The 20,111-nt window shown below is 42.0% G+C and overlaps 1 protein-coding gene across 2 annotated transcripts in view; it reads left to right on the top strand.

The window, feature by feature from the left end:
* Positions 1-1,499: 1,499 nt before the first annotated feature.
* The window catches only part of ankfy1 (ankyrin repeat and FYVE domain containing 1), an 89,334-nt gene continuing 70,722 nt past the window's right edge, over positions 1,500-20,111 (top strand). The window contains exons 1-3 of one of the 2 annotated variants that reach the window (XM_041197400.1): positions 1,500-1,533; positions 11,310-11,502; positions 16,116-16,234. In XM_041197400.1, coding sequence (XP_041053334.1) covers positions 1,524-1,533; positions 11,310-11,502; positions 16,116-16,234 — 322 coding nt within the window. In that variant the 5' untranslated portion in view covers positions 1,500-1,523. Of the gene's footprint in view, positions 1,534-4,198; positions 4,399-11,309; positions 11,503-16,115; positions 16,235-20,111 lie in introns of those variants that run through there. The other variant, XM_041197399.1, reaches the window with a different exon arrangement.

Raw genomic sequence — 20,111 nt, 5'->3', positions numbered from 1 at the left:
AGAGGGATGTTTCTATGACTGGAAGTCTGTTTCCTGTGAGGTTCCACAGGGCTTGGTGCTGGGACCCTTGTTGTTTGTGGTGTACATAAATGATTTGGATTTAAATGTAGGGGGTATGATCAAGAAATTTGCACATCGCAGAAAAATTGGTAGGGTGCTAAATAGTGAGGAGGGTAGATGTAAACTGCAGGAGGATATTAATGGACTGAGCATAGCAGTGGCAAATGGAATTCAACCCAGAAAAGTGAGGTAATTCACTTGGGGAGGGCTAAAATGGCAAGGGATTACACTATGAATTGTAGGACTCTGGAAAACACTGAAGATCAGAGGGACATTGGTGTGCATATCCACAGATTCCTGAAGGTAGCAGGGCAGGCAGATAAGGTGGTTAAGAAGACATGTGGGATACTTGCCTTTATTAGCCAAGGTGTAGAATGCAAGAGCAGGGAGGTTATGCTGAAATTGTATAAAATGCTGGTTAGGCCACAACTGGACTATTGCATACAGTTCAGGTCAACACATTATAGGAAGGATGTGATTGCACTGGAGCAGGTGCAAAGGATATCCACCAGGATGCTGCCTGGGCTGGAGGGTCTGAGCTATGAGGAAAGGTTGGGTAGGCTGGAGTTGTTTTCCTTGGAGCAACGAAGGTTGAGAGGGGACCTGATAGAGGCATATAAGATTATGAGGGCCATAAAGATGGATAGGAAGGCACTTTTTCCATTAGTAGAGTGGTCAGTAACCAGGGTATAGATTTAAGTAAGAGGTAGAAGGCTAAGAGGGGGGTGGGGGAGATTTTGTTTTCACCCAGAGGGTGGTGGAAGTCTAGAACTCTCTGCCTGAAAGAGTGATTGAATCAGAAACTCTTGTAACATTTAAGAATTATTTAGATATTCACTTACGTTGCAATAGCCTCCATAGCTATGGCCCAAGCATTGGAAATAGGATTAATGTAGTCAGAGCTTTGTTGATGGGCGTGGACACACTGGGCCTACTTCTGTACTACAAACATCTTTGAGTCTTTATATCGCTGTTCCTTCACTGTCGCTACATCAAAATCCTGGAATCCCTTCCCTAACAGCACTGTAGGTGTACCCACACTACGTGGATTGCAGCAGTCCAAGAAGGCAGCTCACCACCATCTTCTCAAGGGCAACTAGGGATGGACAATAAATGCTGGCTTAGCCAGCAAAGCCTACATTCTATGAATAAAAAAAACTACATTGAATAAAGCAGCATTCTGAGGACTACTATTTTCAGTTGTTCAACTCTAAATCTCATACTTCCGAAATGCACGTTTGACTCAAAAGCAATTCGCCAGCAACATCTGTAATGTTACAACTGAAGCAGAGATAAGCCGACTTCGCCCGGAGTAAATGTGTGTTTGTTAGGGACATTCCCGCTTTAAGAACTGGCTCCTCCCCCCCCCACCCACCCCGGTCTCGGGCGGCACCATTTTTACGTGGGGGGGGGGGTGTCGGAGAATATTCAGGGGAAAATATCGCGAGAGCTGCTGGATCAAGATGGCGGAAGGTAGGAGCTGTCAGCGTCCGGGGATCGCGCTCGGGGGTGGGACAGGGACTGCGACTGCCGCCCCCTCTCGCTCTGCCGGCGGCCGGTTCAGGCCGGTGTGGATAAGGCTCAGGGTGGACGGGCTGGGATGGCGGCTTCTCCGAGCCGGGGCGGGGAGCGATCCCATGCCCAGCCCGACCCCGCCCTGCTTCCCCCCACCCAACCCTCACACCCCGCCTCCTCCCCAACCCCCCTGCCCCCACCTCTCCCAGGGGAGAGTCCAGAAGAAGGGGGGCATGAATGTAGTTACTAACAAATCAAATAAAGAATTTGAGGTATATCTTTACACAGAGTAACACAATTAAGGGGAGGCTTGATGCATATGAAGGGGAAAAATGAATTACATGGGCACAGTGGGATGAGGCTTTTGTGGAATATAAACACTGACATAGATCAGTTTAGCTGAACAGGCCTGTTTGTGCTGTAAATGCAATTTGCTAATGTATTCTATGTATCTAAAAGAGGCTAACAATTGTTAATTCTGTGCAGGTTTATGTCGTAATTACAACTTTCTCTGCCTTGTATTACTCAATAGATTTTTAAAATTATACTATATTGTTAGGGGCGAGGCTGACCTTTCTGTAAATGTCATCGTGAGTCCAGTTCTGGTGCCAGGGCAAAAGATATCACAGAGAGGGTGCAGAATATCCCGCAGAAGGGGAGTGAACCAGAAGTTGTGGTACATGTCAGTTTTAATGCTAGAGTAAGTATTGAGGTCCTACAGTCAGATTTTCAGCAGTTGGGAAGAAGTTAAAGTCAGATCTTGAAGGTAACAATCCCTGAATTACTCCCAGTGCCACAAACTAATGAAAATAGAAATTTCAAGCGAGTGAGAGAGAGAGGAAGAATGTGTGTCTTGAGGTATGGTACAGGAGAGAGAAGGTTTCAATTTTATGGGGCATTGGGACCAGTTGAGAGGCAGGAGGCACCTATTCAAATTGGGAGGGGGGAGTACGGTTACACCTCAGCAGGACTGGAACCAATGTCCTCATGGGGAGGTTCTCATGTGGTTGGGAAGGGCTTAAACTAAATTGACGGGGTGTGGACACTAGCACGTAGAGAAGAGGAAAGGTGTATAAAGTGAAAGTCTTGGATAGTACTAGAGAAGGAAGTGGTACCATACTGGACAGAAACAGATTATAAAGGACTACGAGAAATAAAAAGACAGGCTTAGAATATATGTGTGTAAGCACACAATGTGGTGAATAATGATGTTGAGCTACAAACACAAATGGCCTTGGGAATTTGATACAGTAACAATAATGGAAATCTGGCTTAATAATGAGGACTGGGTGCTTCGAGGATACAGTGTTCAGAAAAGATAAGGAATGAGAAAATGGAGGTGGAGTGGCAGTACTGACTGTGATGTTGGAAAGAGATCCCCTTGAGGGTGTAAGGACAGAATTCATTTAATTAGAATTGAGAGGTAATAAGGATTTGATCACAATACTGGGGGTCTTCTATAGGCCTGCAAATATTGAGCGAGAGAAGCATATCTGCAGGGAAATCAGATGTGTAAGAACTATAGAGTGATGACATTGGGGAAATTTCTTTTTCTACTTTTCACTTCCCATGCTGAGTGACACATGAGGCAGACAAAACACATACTTATGTCTGTTTTCATAGCTAGTTTTTCCTGAAACAGGTTGCTAGCCTGAGGCTGGAGCTTGAGGGATGCCACTCTGCATCAAGCATGACTGACTAGGAAATTCTCCTCCTCTTACCGCCTGCTATAGGTGATTGGAAGGGTTAGCAGGTTGTCAATCACCTGGTTGGCCACAGAAGGTGCATTCATAACATGGCCAAGAAAGCCTGGGGTGGGACTCAGGCAGGGACACCAAGCATTGCACCACAAGACTTCCAACAGCGGGGGGGAGGGGAGGGGGCTTAAATTATTTAAATATCAATTGGGATAATAGCATAAAGGGAAAGGAGGGGAAGAATTTCTGATATGTGATTAGGAGAATTTCCTCGACCAGTATATCCAACCAGGAATGAGGTGGGGGAAACCATGAATGATCAGTGTATCCTAGGGTTTAGATTAGTAATGGAGAAGTGCAAGAAACATCTAAACTAAATTGGAAGAAAGCTAACTCCAATGGGTTACAATGGACTGAAGTCTGACAGGAAAAAATGGTAACAGAAAAATGGATGACTTTAAGAAGCTGATTTGGGTGCAGGCTTAGTACATTCCAACAAGGGGAACAGAAAGGAAGCAAAGCCATGGCTCCTTGGATGACAAGGGAGATAGAGAATATGATCATAAGCAGGAGACAATCCTTTGGGTTCACTGAACGATTTAATAAGATCATGACTGATCTGGTTCTGGCCTCAACTCCACTTACCTGCCTGTTCCCCATAACCCTTGATTCTCTTGCCAAGCAAAAATCTGTCACTCAGCCTTAAATATATTCAATGACCCCCACTGCGCTTGGGGGAGAGAATTCCAAACACTAACGATCCTTTGAGAAGAAATTCCCCCTCACCTCTGTCTTAAATGGGAGAGCCCTTATTTTTAAACTGTGCCCCCTAATTCTCAATTCCCCCACAAGGGGAAATGTGCTATCAACATTTTCCCTGTCAAACCCTCTCAGAATCTTCTATATTTCAGTAAGATCACCTCTGATTCTTCTAAAAGGCGATGAGTATAGGTGAAACAAAGAAGGTGTATGATGCATGTCAGTTGGATTCTTCAAGCAAGAGCCAGACCAAATACAATAGGTCAAGAGGGGAAGTGAAAAGCAAAATAAAACTGGCAAAGAGAATCTGGGAATCGAATGGTGGTTTACATAAAGGAGAACCCAGAAATCTTCTGCCCTGTATCTAGTAAGTAGGAAGTAAGAGGTGGGGTGGGGCCTATTGGGGATAAGGAGGGTGATATATGCTTTGGTGCACAGGGCAGGGCTAGAATACTTAAGAATTCTTTGTAGCAGTGCTCACTAAAGAAGATGCTAATTACCTACCAATATGTTAATGGTTGGGGTGAAAATTGATAGGCAGCCTTTTCAGTACATCCTGCCTGTGCTTACAGTGGATAAGTTGCCTGGTTCAAATGGCTTGTATCCTGGGTTGCTAAAGGAAATTGGGGTGGAGATAGTGGAATGGTTTGCCATAATCTTCCAATTTTCCCCAGATATGGAAAGATGCCAGAGGATTGGAATGTGGTAAATATGATAGACTTATTCAAGAAAGGCTGTGAGGACATTCCTCATAACTACAGGTTGGTCAGTTCAACATCGCTGATGGATAAGGTTCTAGAGACAACAATCAGGGGAAAATAGTCAACAGGCACTTGGAGAGGTTTGGATTGAATAAGGAAATCCCGCATAATTGTAAAAGGCACATTGTGCTTGTCTAATTGAGTTTTTTGATGAAGTAGAAGAAAGTAGTACACAAGATGTTGTCTATATGGATTTTAAGAAGGCATTTGACAAATTATCATTATAAAAGACTGATTAACAAAAATGAGGTTCTTTAAATAAGATGGTCAGTGTCAGCTTTGATTAAATATTGGCTTAGGATGGGAAACAGAGTCGTGGTACAGTTTACAAGAAGGTTGCCAGGGTTAGAAAAGTGTAGCTACGAGGAGAGATTGGGTAGGTTGTGGTTATATTCCTTAGAACAAAGAAGGCTGAGAGGTGACTTGATTGAGGTGTACAAAATTATGAGGGGAATAGGTAGAGTAGACAGGATAAAATTGTTTCCCTTGGTGGAGAATTCTAGAACCAGGGGACATAGATTCAAGGTAAGTGGCAGAAGGCATAGGGGGGACATGAGGAAGAACTTTTTTACGCAGAGGTAGTGGGTGTCTGGAGTTCGCTGCCCAAGTTGGTGGTAGAGGCTGAAACTCTTTTTAAAAAGTACCTGGATCTGCACCTTAAGTGCTGTAAGCTGCAGGGCTATGGGCCGGGTGCAGGAAGGTGGGATTAGAAAGGGCACCAGGGTGTCCTCAGGCTGGCATGAACAAGATGGGCCAAATGGCCTCCTTCTGTGCTGTAACTTTTCTATGGCTCTATGGTAAATAGTTGTTTTTCAGACTGGAGGATGACGGACAGTGGTGTTCCCCAAGGTTAGCAATAGGATAACTACCTTTTTTGATCAATATAAATGACTCAGCTAGTGGAATACAAAGCAAAATTTGGTGTTTTTTTCATATACTAAATTTGAACAAATGGTGAAGGATGATACTAATCAACTGCAGCAGGACATAAGATGGCAGATTGGACAGACAAGTGGCAGATTGAATTTAATACTGAGAAATGTGAAGTGGTGTGTTTTGACAGAAGGCATAGGGAGAGGCAATATAGACTTAATGGCACAGTTCTAAAATGTTTGCAGGAACAGAGGGGCTTGGAGGGTGCGTAGATCTTTTGAAATCGGCAGGATAGATTGAGAAATTGATTAGCAAAGCATATGGGATCTTGGTTTTCATTAATATAGGTATGCATACAATAGTGGGGATGTTATGCTGAACCTTTAAAGGCTCTGGTTAGGCCATGACTAGAGTATTGTGTCCAGATCTGGTCACCACACTTTAGGAAGGAGATGAGGGTCCTTGAGACGGTGCAGGGGAGATTTAATTGTATTTAAATTCCCCAGCTGTCAGGGTGGGGTTTGAACATGCATCTGCAGATTAGTCCAGGCTTTGGATCAGCAGTCCAGAATGATACCACACCCAAGTTTTTTTGTTCTGCAAATTACAAGGATAGAAGGGCACTGGAGAAAATGTATACAAAATGTACAAGATTGATAACATATGAGTGGTTGCAACTGTCAGAAAAGTTTGAACAGGCTGGGACTTTTCTTGAGAAAGGGAAGTTTGAAAGGTGCCCCCTCTTTAAAATTATGAAGGGTTTGATGGGATAAATGTGAAGATGTTCGTGCTTTTGGGGAAGACCGAAGCTAGAGCCATTAAGTTACTAACAAACTCCATTAAGTAATTTGAGCAAATCCTTTTCTTATTCAGAGAGCGGTGAGAATGTGGAATTAGCAATCGGAGTGGTTGCAACTAGTAGTGTAGATGCATTTAAAGGGAAGCCAGATAAACACATGGGAGAAAGGGGCAGAAGGATATGCTGATAGTGAGAGATGAAGTCCAATGGAAGGAGGCTCATGTAGTACATAAATGCCGGCATGGGCCAGTCGGGAAAATGGTGGTGGGTTTGTTTTAAATTCTATGTAATTAAATGTGTGATGATTATATACAATTCCATTCCCTGTTATCATTGCTAAGCCACCTACGCAGATAATAGAATAGCCACAGTGACTGAATTACAGTGGTGATAAATTAACTAGGGCCTGTGCTTTTTCTTTCACTCATTCTTGGGTTTGAGCACTACAGGCTAGACCAGCATTTATTGTCCATCTTGAATTGCCTTTGAGAAGATGGTGGTGAATTGCTGCCTTGAACTGCTGCAATGCAATTGAAAGAATTTTTAAAAATGTTTAGGTACACCCACAGTACCGTGAGGCAGAGAGTTTCAGAGTTTTGACCCAAGAACCATGAAGGAATGGCAATATAGTTCCAAGAAAGAATGGTGTGTGGCTTCGCAGGAAACCTGCAGGTGTTGGTCTTCTTACATGTCTGCTGCCCTTGTTCTTCTAGTTGGTAGAGGCTGCAGGTTTGGAAGGTACTGTCGAAAGCGCCTTGGCAAGTTGCTGCAGTGAAGCTTGTAGATAGTGAACACCGCTGCCACTGTGCCCCAATGGTGGAGGGGATAAGTGTTAAGATGGCAGTTGGGGTGCCAATCAAGCAGGCTGCTTTGTCCTGGTTAGTGTCGAGCTTCGAGTGTTGTTGGAGCTTCACTCAAAGGCAAATGGAGAGTATTCCATCACACTCCTGACTTGTGCCTTGTCAATGGACAGGCTTTGGGGAGTTAGGAGGTGAGTTACTTGTGACAGAATTCCCACCCCCTCACCTACTTTTGTAGCCAGAATATTTTATATGGCTGGTCCAGTTAAGCTCTGGTCAATGGTAACCCCAACGGATGTTGATAGTGGGGGGTTCAGTGAGGCTAATAGCATTGAATGTCAAGGAGCGATGGTTAGATTCTCTTGTTGGAGCTGGTCATTGTAGGCACTTAAGTGGCAAATAACATTCACGCCATATGTCAGCCCAAGGCTGAATGTTGTCAGTGTCTTGCTGCACATGGGCATGGACTATTTCCATTCATGAAAGGATCGAGAATGAGAGGGCACAGATTTAAACTGGGAAAAGATACAAAAGTGATTAGAGGAAAAACTTTTTCACACTGCGTGTTTAAGGTCTGGAATGCACTGCCTGAATGTGTGGTGGAGGTAGGTTCATTTGAGGTATTTAATAGGGAATCACACTGTTATCTGAAAAGGAAGAATACCCAAGGTTATGGAGAAAAGCAGGGAAGTGGCACTAGTTGAATTGCTCACTAGGAGAGCTAGTTCAGACGATGGGCCAATTGGTGGCCTCCTGCACTAACAATTCTGTGTATCTGTGACTGCTTCATTATCTGAGGAGTTGCAAATGGTACTGAATAATGTGCAATTATCTAGAACATCCCTACTTTGACCTTATGATGAAGGGAAGCAGCTGAAGATGGTTGGGCCTAGGATGCTACCCTGAGGAACTCTGCAATGTTCTGGGGCTGAGATGATTAACCTCCAACAACCACAACCATCTTCCATTGTGCTAGGTATTCAACTCTTTTGTCCATATTTTGACCAAGATTATAGTGAGACGAGGAGCTGATTGGCCCTGGCGGAATCCAAACTGAGCATCGGTGAGCAGGTTATTCCTATGTAAGTGCTGTTTAATAGCACTTTCGACGACACCATCCATCACTTGGCTAATGGTTGAGTGTAGACTGATAGGATGGTAATTAGCTTGGTTGGATTTGTCCTGCTCTTTGTGGCTAGGACACACCTAGGTGGACATACCTAGGCAATTTTCCACATTGTTGGGTAGATATCAATATTGTGGTTGTACTGGAACAACTTGACTAAGGGTCTGGCTTGCTCTGGAGCACAAGTCACAGTGTTATTGTAGGGATGTTGCCAGGCCCCATAGCCTTTGCTGTGTCCTGTGCCTTTGGCTGTTTCTCGATATCATGTGGATGTTCTTGATTGTAAAGGGCATGTAAATGTCAAGATGGCGACCAAACCCAGCATGGCTGTGATGCCCCCTTTGGCCAAATATCTATCTTCTAGGCTGGCGTGTGATTGCTCAGGTGATACACTAATGGTGCCCACTGTTCCAGCAAGAACTGGGGTGGGGGTGGGGGGAGGGAGGTTGGTGGGACTGTTGGCGATAGTGTCCATGTTCTGATGGATTTAATATTAATCCTGAGGCAGCTAATTGGGCACTAATGTGCAGTGCCCCATTACCTAGTGCTACTTTCACTGTACGCTGGTTTGGGAATACCGACAGTCCTGCTCAGGGACAGCGAAAGGGGACTTCTTACTTTCATCATTTGCAAACAGCTCCACTGCAGGCAAGAGCGACAGTGAGGTCTAATCTGGGTAGTCGGCAGGTCCACATCTCCAGCATTATGTGTAGGTTTGTAGGGGTGACATAATTACACCTGTGGTGAGCTGCATGCCCAGTTTCCGATTTGGGCTTTGCTCTGTGCTTAGGGTCAGAGAGATGGAGTGAGAGGAGAAGCAGGATGCTGCCTCTGAAAGAAAAGCCAGTTCATGATGGAATGCTCCTGCATACCTTGTTATAAGCTCATCTCAGTGAACTTGCACATTGCTTGGGAAGTGGTGTGCGTGGGCAGAAATAAGAATGTAACAAAAAGCGGCAGAAAGCAAAATAGTTAAAAACCAAGCATCCTAAAACTTTCTGTCTCTAATCCATCTATGTTAAAATTGTCTTTTTGTCAGTATCTCAATTTTAAATTCTCCTGTTCACTCTTGGATATACCATACTTGTATGACTGAACAGTTCTGATCTCCATATTATGAAAGGAGGATAGAAGTAAAAAGGGTATAGGTGCAAAATTAGATTTACTAGAATAATATTGAGAGGCTGTACGACTGCATTCCTGGCTTTGCCAATTTGCACCTGTGGTGTCTGGATTCAGTAGTGTATCAAGGAGGACAGTGTGGATTCTGTATTAAAAACAGAAAATGCTGGAAAAACTCAGATCTGACAGTATCTGAGGAGAAAGAAACTGAGTTAATGTTTTGAGTCTGCATTTGCTGCTCCCAATGCAGTTTTCTCTACATTGGGGAAACCAAATGCAGACTGGGTGACCACTTTGCGGAACACCTTCAGTCTGTCCGCAAGCATGACCCAGACCTTCCTGCCTCTTGCCATTTCGACACCCCATCCTGCTCTCATGCCCACATGTCCGTCCTTGGACTGCTGCAATGTTCCAGTGAAGCTTGACGCAAACTGGAGGAACAGCACCTCATCTTCCGATTAGGCACTTTACAGCCTTCTGGACTTAACATTGTGTTCAGCAACATCAGACCATGAACTCTCTCCTCTATCTTCACACTTTGTTTTTAACCCCTTTTTAAAAAAATATATATATTTTTATTTTTTATCCACTTATTTTCATTTTTATTCATTGGTTTATCCACTTTTTTAAATCCTGTTTTTATCCCTTCTATCTTTTTTCCCCAACCACCTCCCCCTCCCACCCCCAAAAGGGCCACCTGTTACTTATTCCTGTTGTTCTTTCACAGAGTGCTTACTCTTGTTCTGCTATTCACATGTTGTGCTTTCTAACCTTTATGCCACCATCAGCACCTTCTTTAACCCTTACCACTACCATTGACACTCCCTTTGTCTTTTTGTCCATGACATCTCTGTCAATCTTTCCTTAGCCCCCACCTTTTATCCAGCTTCACCTACTCCACTCCCCTTTAAACAATACAAATTTCATCACATTTCTACTTCTCTGTAGCTCTGAGGAAGTCATGTGGACTCGAAACATTGACTCTGTTTTTCTCTCCACAGATGCTATCGGACCTGCTGAGTTTTTCCAGCACTTTCTGTTTTCATTTCAGATTTCCAGCATCCACAGTATTTTGCTTTTATCTTAGCGTGGATTCTGTGGCAGCCAAATAAACTCCTGTGAATTTCTCAGTACCGTGGTATGGAGACTTTTAAACATGGTGGTTGCTCGCCATGTGTGTCAGGTGCCTGGTTGGGTGAGAAATACCTAGACAGGTTAAGGAGGTTCACTGTACAGTGTTTGGACCATGGAGTGCTCTCTGGCCTCGGAGGCGATAGGGATTGTGATTGACTGAAGACTTTATGGTGGCGCTCAGCTGTATTAACCTGTTTAATCAGTTTAAAGTACTGTAACCTGCAGTCAGCAGTTCGTGTTCATTATATACCAGCTTCTCATGAGCTTGTGACTGGGATTCTTGCTCCTGCTCCTGCTTATTACTTTGCTAATCCATATGACAGTTTGAAGATACGGAGGGGGTACATTGCTGATAGATAAGAGGCTCAGTTCTGAATGCCAATGATTAAATATTTTTTACTGTCCTCTTGGTTAATCTGTTGCAAACAATGCAACAATTTGGGTATTTTTCATTTTACAAATTAACTTTTTGGAAAGAATGAAACCATGAGAAATCATGTGAAATTCATATTAAAGCAATGTAACAAAGGACTTTAAGTTGCCTGAAATAGGCACTTGCACCAAGGCATTCGTAATTCACTAACAATTTAGACACTTGTCATTTAATTTTTTAAGTGTTTAGTTTGTCTTCTGACTGTTCTTGTGCCATTCTATTTGACACAGAGGAGGTTGCCAAGCTGCAGAAACATCTGGCGCTCCTCCGCCAGGAGTACGTGAAGATGCAGCAGAAGCTGGCAGAGACAGAGAAGAGATGTGCCATGCTTGCAGCCACATCCAACAAAGAAAACTCCAGTGACTCTTTTGTTTACAGACTGCTGTCTATTGTGTCTGAGCTTTATCAGCAAGAACAATACAGGTAAATGTTTTAGTGTAAAAGTTAATGTGTTGACTTAATCTGTAATAAGAATTTGGATCTTGGGACGTAATTGTGTCTATTGAACTGATAAAAGCCGGTAAATCTTTTAAATTTAGTTGAATTAGGTCAACGGCATTTCCTTTTTTTTTGGTATTTATATTACTGGCATCAGAATCCAGGTTGGCCATTGCTATCGGAATATCTAATTTTAAACAATACTGCTGTAATCTTTTGACATAATTGAACTTGAGCAGCCAAGCTGAAAAGGCATTCCAGTGCAGTAGCCTGAATGGGACTTTCTTTCCTTTTAGAAAACTATACTCGTTAATGAGATGCATTCTCTTAAAATTTGCAGGTTAGATATGTAATCCCACAAAATGAGCTGGCAGATTAACTGTAATTAACCCCAGACATTATGGTGATACATATTTCACATGAAATCTTATAAACAAAACAATTGTTGGAATATTTACTATAGCACTTTCAATCATAGATAATTTCAGAATAATGGACAGCAATCTCTTTTTTGTGGAATATCCATTTGTGTGGTGGGGAGAAGCAGGTAAAAAGGGAATATTTTTGATTATTTTGGAGCAAAAGTGAGTATCTGGTAGTGCTTGATTGCTTTCTCCTGATACGCACTCTGCCTAGGCAAGCATTCAACGTCTTGTCCAGTGACTAATTTTCATGTATAGGCCCAGGTGACAATGGTCAGAGGCATCATCAGAGAGCAGAAGGTCTGTTAACTTTTTTTTTAAAAGATTGATTAAAAAAGCAATTCCTATCTGGTTCTAGTCGTTTGATCAGATCTGTGTCCACAGCTAATAATTGGGCACAAATTGTAATCTTGACATTGGATGATCCCTGGCTTGTGAAATGAAAATGTTGTCCTGATGGTGGGGCAGTGTAGACAGAGCTTTCTTATGGATTTGTGAATTCACCAGTGATGGCAGAATGATGTTTTATTCTTCCTGAAGCCTACTTCCATTAGCTGAAGTGAGTGTACCACAGTCTGCTTCATAACTGGCTGCAGATTCGCCAATTTGAGTGCATTTCAGCTCTAGCGCCGACTGGGTAGACTTCAACACAAGTTCTTGCAAGCATGGCTTTCTCTCTTTGCTTGCTGTTTGCTAATGAATACACCTATGTTGTGTGTCTCCTAAGCAATAAATATGATCCTTAAAAGTGGCCATTTCATGTGGAAAAACATTGGGATTAATTTTATCTCCAGCTCTTTTCAGCAGAGTCTATCAATTGTTTTTCACTTTGAGATATTGATTGTTGTACGTCTAACCTTTGCAATCTAGAACATCTTGTGACAATTGTAAGGTTCATTATTCAGCTTGGTTTTCTAGTGGAGATCTGAAGACAGTAAGTTACGGGGTGGTGGGGTGTGCAGAAAGTATAAAATCAGCTAGTAAAACCATTTTCATAAACAAATAGTGAAGGAAAGTGTGGAGCTGATTAGGGATCAAAAAGGAAGTTATCTTGTGTAGGCAAAGGGCGCAGGTGAGGAACCCAATGAATATTTAGGAAATATTTGGCTAACAAATGAAAGCCTGCACAGATTTGTAAAGACATTGTGTTTAACTAACCTGATCAAGTCCTTTGAAATAACAGAGGGGCTTGATGAGGGTGGTGTGGTTGAAGTGGATATGGGCATTTGCACAATTGAATTATTAGCAAAATTAAAGCCCATAAGATTGAAGGGATTGAGTGGTAGCATGATGCATAATTGTCTAAAGGACAGTAAGCATGGGGCAGTGATGAATGGTTGTTTTTCTGACTGGAGAAAGGTATACACTGGTTTTCCCCAAATGTCAATAATTAGGATTATTGACCTTTTAGTATATTAATGATCTGGACTTGGGCATGCAGAACATAATTTCTAAATTGTCAGGTAAGAAACTGGGAAAGTGAGCAATGAGAAAGATAGCATCAGACTTCAGGAGGGCACAGACAGACGGGTGAAATGCGCTGATGGAATGAAGATGAAAGTTAAGGTAACTTAGGAAGAAAAGTTAATTGATGTAGTTTTAAAGGGGCTGCAAGAATGCAGAGACCTAGGGATGTACATATACAAACCTTTGAAGATGATGGGACAAGTTGAGAAGGCTGTTGTTTTAAAAAAAAAAGGCATGAGGGGTGCTCAGCTTTAGTAATGGAGCTGAAAAACATGGAAATTATGTTAAACCTTTATAAAACACTGGCTAGGCCTCAGCTGGTGTATTATGTTCAGTTCTGGTTTATGGAGGATGGCAATGCCTTGGAAAGGGAGCAGAAGGGACTAGAATAGTAGCAAGAATGAGGAACTTCAGTTAAATGAAGATTGGAGAAACTGAGGCTGTTTTCCTTTGAGCAGAGAAAATTAAGAGGCGTAAACAGAAAATGCTGGAAATATTTAAGTCCAGCAGTATCTGTGGAGAGAGAAAATTAGGAGTTAATGTTTCAGGTCGATGATCAGAACTTTGAGCATCCAATGAAAGGATTCTAATGATAGGTCATTGACCTGAAACGTTAGCTCTCTGTCTCTCCGCAGATATTGCATGATCTGCTGAGTATTTCCATTGTTTTGTCATTTCAGATTTCCAGCATTTGCAGTATTTTGCTTCTGAAGTAAAGTTAAGAGGAGATTGTTTCCAGTGGCACAAGGGTCAGTAACCAGATGATACAGATTTAAGGTGATTGGCAAAAGAACCAGAGACAAGATGAAGAAACATTTTAAAGCAGTGAGTTGCAATCTGAAGGGATGAGGAATCAGATTCGATACCAACATTCAAAGAGAATTGGATGAGTATTTGAAAGGGAAAAAAAGTTGACAGATTCTGGGGAAAAAGCAGAGCAGTAGGATTAAGTGAATAGCTCCACCAAAGAACTAGCACATGCATGATGTACTTTATCATTCTGTGATTCTATGAACTTAAACATTCTTACATCTGGTACTCTGGTGCTGCAGCCTGGATATGTGAAAGACCAACAGCTAGATTTAGTGGCAATGGCCAAGTTTCAGTTGGAGGACCATTCCACTAAAGAATAGTATTATATGTACTTTTTTTTTAAAAACTACCTTAAAAATGCTGCTCCTGAGCATCTTGGCAGTTTAATTAGCAAGTGGTGCTGCTTGTGATGGTTTAACATAAGGATGAAGCAGACTAATAATTCTGTAGCCAGTATGTAAAGGTAGGAAGTCAGCACACGCCTGCTGTTAATTTATAATGGCAGACAGCCACACAGCTGAAGCATCTAAATCCTGCACGGAGTTTACAACTATTCTGATTCCGAAGTTTTCCATTTATAATTCACTGACTATCTGGCTTCAGAAGTTTCATGCGATAACTAGGGGGCTATTGAAATAATAGAAACTTTGAAACAAGTTAGAGAAAATGTAACCAAGTAGAATATGTATAAATTAAGCACTGTACATTTTATATAGGAAGAAAATTATGGACAACATAAAGCCAGCAGCAGTTGGAGATTTGAGGATTTTATTAGACTCTACATTCGTCTGCAATGGAGCAGCAATAAACAAAAGAAATAGAATACTGAGTGATAGAGCCCAATCCGAAGCTTGCAATTTGTGCTTAAATTGTTCAGTGCTAGACTTAGACTGCAATTTGAGTACTGTGTGCATTTCTGATCATTGCAATATTCAAACAGTGGAGGCAGTGCAGATGAGCACTGCAAGACCAATTCTAATATTGATAGACAGGCTTTTCAGCGTGGAAGGCATCTTCCAGGGGTTATCCAGGTAGTTAAGGGTTTGGGAATGCTGTCAAATGAATCCTTTATCAGTAGGATAAGTGGATATATATTGAACTAGTGAAAGACAAATTTAGGACTGATGACTGGATATTCACACTGATCAATATATCAAATTAACTTCGGTGCCACCATTACTCTGCCCAGACATGGAATCACCTCAAGGTGCAATTGGGTGCTATGACTGGTTGGGAGAGACTGGACAAACTGAAGATGGATTATACTTTGTGATCTTTAGTTGTGGGTAATTTTTTTTTATTGCAACAGATCAAAGTTTAATTTCTGATTTGAAACCAACTTGGTCAGTTTCTTTACTACCTTAGTAAGTTATCATCTGAGTAGTGGGTCAGTTTTGTGCCAGTATTACAACCTGGCTGGATAGCTGGTCATGTTAACTGACAATCTATGCGAAGCCTCTTTTGGAGTCTTTTATTCCAATAAAATAAGTATCCAAAATAATCCATCTGGAATACTGGATTAATTTATTCCCCATTATTATTATTTTTTTTTGTTCATCTCCACTCTACGCCACTCCTCCACCCCACCTTCCATTTTTGCAATGTCACCTAGTTTTTGAAGCACCTGCACTGTACCTTGCCTTTCCAAAGAGCTTGGATTTCATCCAGGCTCTAGACTATGATAATGCTCTTGCTCATGATTTCCCAATGTCTTATCCCCGTGGGCAATTTTCAAACATGGATTTTTTTGCAGCTCTCTGGCAAAATAAGCAGATTGGCATCATAGAGCCCTATAATTGTGTGAGGAACGTCTGCAGTGCCTTCAATTCTAATCTTTTTCTAAGCTGGTTTCAACATAAATGACAAGAAAATTCATCAGTGTTTTTTGTCTTGCAGTGACTTGAAAGTGAAGGTTGGAGAAAAGTACATAAATGTTCATAAGTTTGTGTTGGCAGCACGCAGTGATGCCTGGAGCCTGACAAACCTTGCCTCGACCCATGAACTAGACCTGTCAGGTTTGTGCACAAGTCTTATTACCAAATTTGGTCCAAACCACTCTTGAGTTTGTATACTCTAAACTGACTTGCTGTCTAAATTTGACACTGGTGGGTGGGGTGGTGGTAGACTGATGATTCTTTGCTTCAGTGGAGTGATAGGAAGTTAATTTTCAGTCTTAGAGGTTGTTACTAAGCCACTTGTGCATATTATCTTAAACAGTTCTAAAATCATTTGGAGTTCTAAAACAAGGTGGAATTGGAAAGCAGTTTTTCGCTCCCTTAATCATTGTGCAATATTATCCAGTTGCTTTCAAAACCCTTGACCTTTCATTCTCGAACTTAAAAGCAAGTCATAGGTTTAGGTTATATGGCCCCTTGAGCCTGCTCCACTATTCAGTTAGGTCATGGTTGATTTTTCTGCACCAATTCCATTTCCCACCCATATCCTTTGATTTCCCTCACTGCTTGCAAATCCATTAATCTCAATCATGAATGTATGCAGCTCTCTGGAGTAGAAAATTCCAAAGATTCACAACCCACTGGGTGAAGAAATTTCTCCTCATTTTCAGCCCCAAATGGCTTATCCTGAGATGAGCTCTAGTTCTAAACTAGTTTGGCTTGGAGAAACAGCCTCTTGGCATCTCCCGTGTCAAACCCCCTCAGAATTTTAATGAGGTCACTTCTTTGGCGTTTAGAAGAATGAGAATATAGTCCCATTCTATTCATTCTCTCGGAAAAATGAAAAAAACTATTTGGAGTTCCAAATCTAGCTTACTTGGCACTTGTGTCACACTCGTCCAACATCACGGTCTCACATATTTTTCCTTTTTAAGTGCAGCACTGATTTTGGAGTGTTGTGTAGAGGAAAATCTACATCCTGTTGTCCTTTCTTGTTTTAACTAGAAAATTATATGTAGCCCTGAAGGAGCATTTTATATTGAATACAGCCTGGTCAGCTGTTTGGTACATGGGGAGCTAAATCTGCTGGATTACTGCAGTATGGCTGTAGTGAGGACTAAGTTTTTGGCCTGAGACCTGGACACTTGTCGCATGTGCGTCTGTGGCTTGAAGTTCTGACACAATCTGCCAATGCCTTATTAACCATTACCGAATTTCTGGTGCCATTCTTTTTGCATGACACCACAAGCATGAATAAATACAGGACAGCAGCACAGCTGGGTTTCTCTCCTGCTGCAGACTGAAATACCTAAATATGAAAAGATTCCTACATCCTGGATGGCTGTTGTTCTTTAAAAATGATCTTTCCCTGATGGTCATGCAGCTGCAACCAGTAGTTTTTGAGAAAAGTATAGATGAAATTAATGGGACTAAAAGCTGACAAATCCCCTGGGCCCGAGGGTCTATACTTTTAAAGTGGTGACTATGGAAGTCGTGGATGCGTGGTTTTGATTTTCAAGAATTTCCTTGATTCTGGAATGGCCCCAGTGAGAGGAGAACATGTATGTAACCTTGCTATTTAAGAAAGGGGGGAGTGAGAATACAGGGAACTATAGGCCTGGTAGCTTGGCATTGATATTGAGGAAAATGCTAGAATCTTTTAAGGAAGTGATAACAGGGCATTTAAAAAACCACCAACTATGTAGAATCAATGTAGCTTTGTGAAGGGAAAATAGTGTTTGACAAATCCTATTAGTTTTTTTTAAGGGTGCAGTTTACAGGGTAGATAAGGGAGAACCAGTGGATATATTTTGATTTTCATAGAATATTTGATATGGTGCCACAAAAGAGATTGTTACACAAGGTTAGGGCTCATGGGATTGGGGATAATATATTATCATGGATGGACGATTGCTACCAGAGAGAAAATGAGAATAAAATGAATAATTTTCAGGGGGAGGCACGGATCAGTACTTTGGCTCTCAGCTATTCATAATCTATATTAAATACTTGGATGAGGGTAATATATCAATGATCACTTTTCCACCTAGACATATAAGTGGTGAGGAGAATCCAAAGTGGCTGTAAAGGGACATAGGCCGGCTAATTGATTGGGCAAGAAAGTGGCAGATGGAGGGCAATGTGGACGAAGTGTGGAAATTTCCACTTTGGTAGGAAGAATAGAAAAGCAAAATATTTTTTGATAGGTGAGACTATGAAATGTTGATATTCAGAAGGATTTAATTGTCCTTCACCCGAATCAGAGAAAATTAACATGCAGCATAGGCAGTGCCATAGTGGTAATGTCACCGGACCAGTAATCCAGAGGCCCAGGCTAATGCTCTGGCGACAGTGGTTCAAATCCCACCACAGCAGTTGGTGGAATTTAAATTTAGTTTATAAATAGAACCATAGAAAATTAATGGTGCAGAAAGGGGCCATTCAACCCCTTCATCTGTCCCTGCCAAAAAGGAGAAAAAAGAAACTAGCTGCCCGTTTTAATCCCACTTTCCAGCACTTGGTCCATAGCCTTGTGAGTTACAGCACTTCAGATGCAGATCCAGGTACCTTTTTAAATGAGTTGAGCATTTCAGCCTCAACCACCAATTTAGGCAGTGAATTCCAGACATCCATCAGCCTCTTGGTGATAAAATATTTCCTCATTACCCCCCTCATCCTTCCACTGATCACCTTAAATCTGTGCCCCCTGGTAATTGACCCCTCAGCTAGGGTCTACCTTATCTAGGCCCCACATAATTTTGTACATCTCAATTAGGTCACACCCCTCAGCCTCTTCTGTTCAAAGGAAAACAACTCTAGCCTATCCAATTTCTCCTCATTGTTGCCAGGACTTGAAAATTGCAGCTTTCTTGTAAATCTCCTCTCACCAGAGCAATTGTCTTTCCTGTAATGTGGTGACCAGAACTGTGTACACAATTCCAGCTGTGGTCTAACCATTTTATACAGTTCCATCATTTCATCCCTGCTTTTGTGTTCAATACTTCACCCAATAAAGGAAAGCATTCCATATGCTTTCATGACCACCTTTTCCACCTGCCCTGCCACCTTCAAGGATCTGTGGACATGCACACCAAGGCCTCTCACTTCCTCAACCCCTCTCAATAACTTCCCATATATTGAGCATTCCCTTGCTTCGTTTGCCCTCCCCAAATGCATTACCTTGCACTTTTCCGGATTGAATTCAATTTGCCACCTCTCCATCCACTCCAACCAAACTATTGATATCATTCTGGAGTTGACAGCTATCCTCTTCACTATCAATTACATGGCCAAGTTTTGTCATCTGTAAATTTCCCAGTCATCTATCCCCTGGTGTCCCCCACCCCCAACACATTTAAACTTAAATCATTAACATTTACAACACATAGCAAAGGTCCCAACACTGAGCTCTATGGAACACCACTGGAAACCGTTTTCCATTCGCAAAAATATCCATCAACATCACTCTTTGTTTCTTGTCACTGGGCCAATTTTGGATTCAAGCTATATCCCATGAGATCTCACTTTCCAGACTAGTCTGCCATGTGGGACCTTGCCTTACTGAAATTCATGTAGACGACATCCACTGCACTACCCTCATCAATCCTCCTTGTTACTTCCTCAAAAGATTCTATTATGTTAGCAAGACACAATCTTCCCCTAACAAAACCATGCTGACTATCCCTGATCAATCCGTGCATTTCTAAGTGACAGTTTGTCCTTTCAGAATTGTTTCCAATAATTTGTCCACCACCGAAATCAGACTGACCGGTCTATAATTTTCTGGCTTATCCCTTGTACCCTTTTTAAATGATGGTACAACATTTGCAGACCTCCAATCCTCTGGGACCTTGCCTGTACCTAGTGAGGATTGGAAAATGATCTTGGAGCATCTGCTATTCCCTCCCTGGCTTCCTTTAACAGCCTGGGTACAATTTATCTGGCACTGGTGATTTATCCACCTTCAAGGGCGCTACCCCCTTCAGTACTTCCTCTT

This window comes from Carcharodon carcharias, chromosome 10 (assembly GCF_017639515.1).
Source record: "Carcharodon carcharias isolate sCarCar2 chromosome 10, sCarCar2.pri, whole genome shotgun sequence".
Taxonomy (NCBI): Eukaryota; Metazoa; Chordata; class Chondrichthyes; order Lamniformes; family Lamnidae; genus Carcharodon; species Carcharodon carcharias.
The sequence above is the reverse complement of the archived record's forward strand: the minus strand, read 5'-3'. Positions and strand labels throughout refer to the sequence as shown.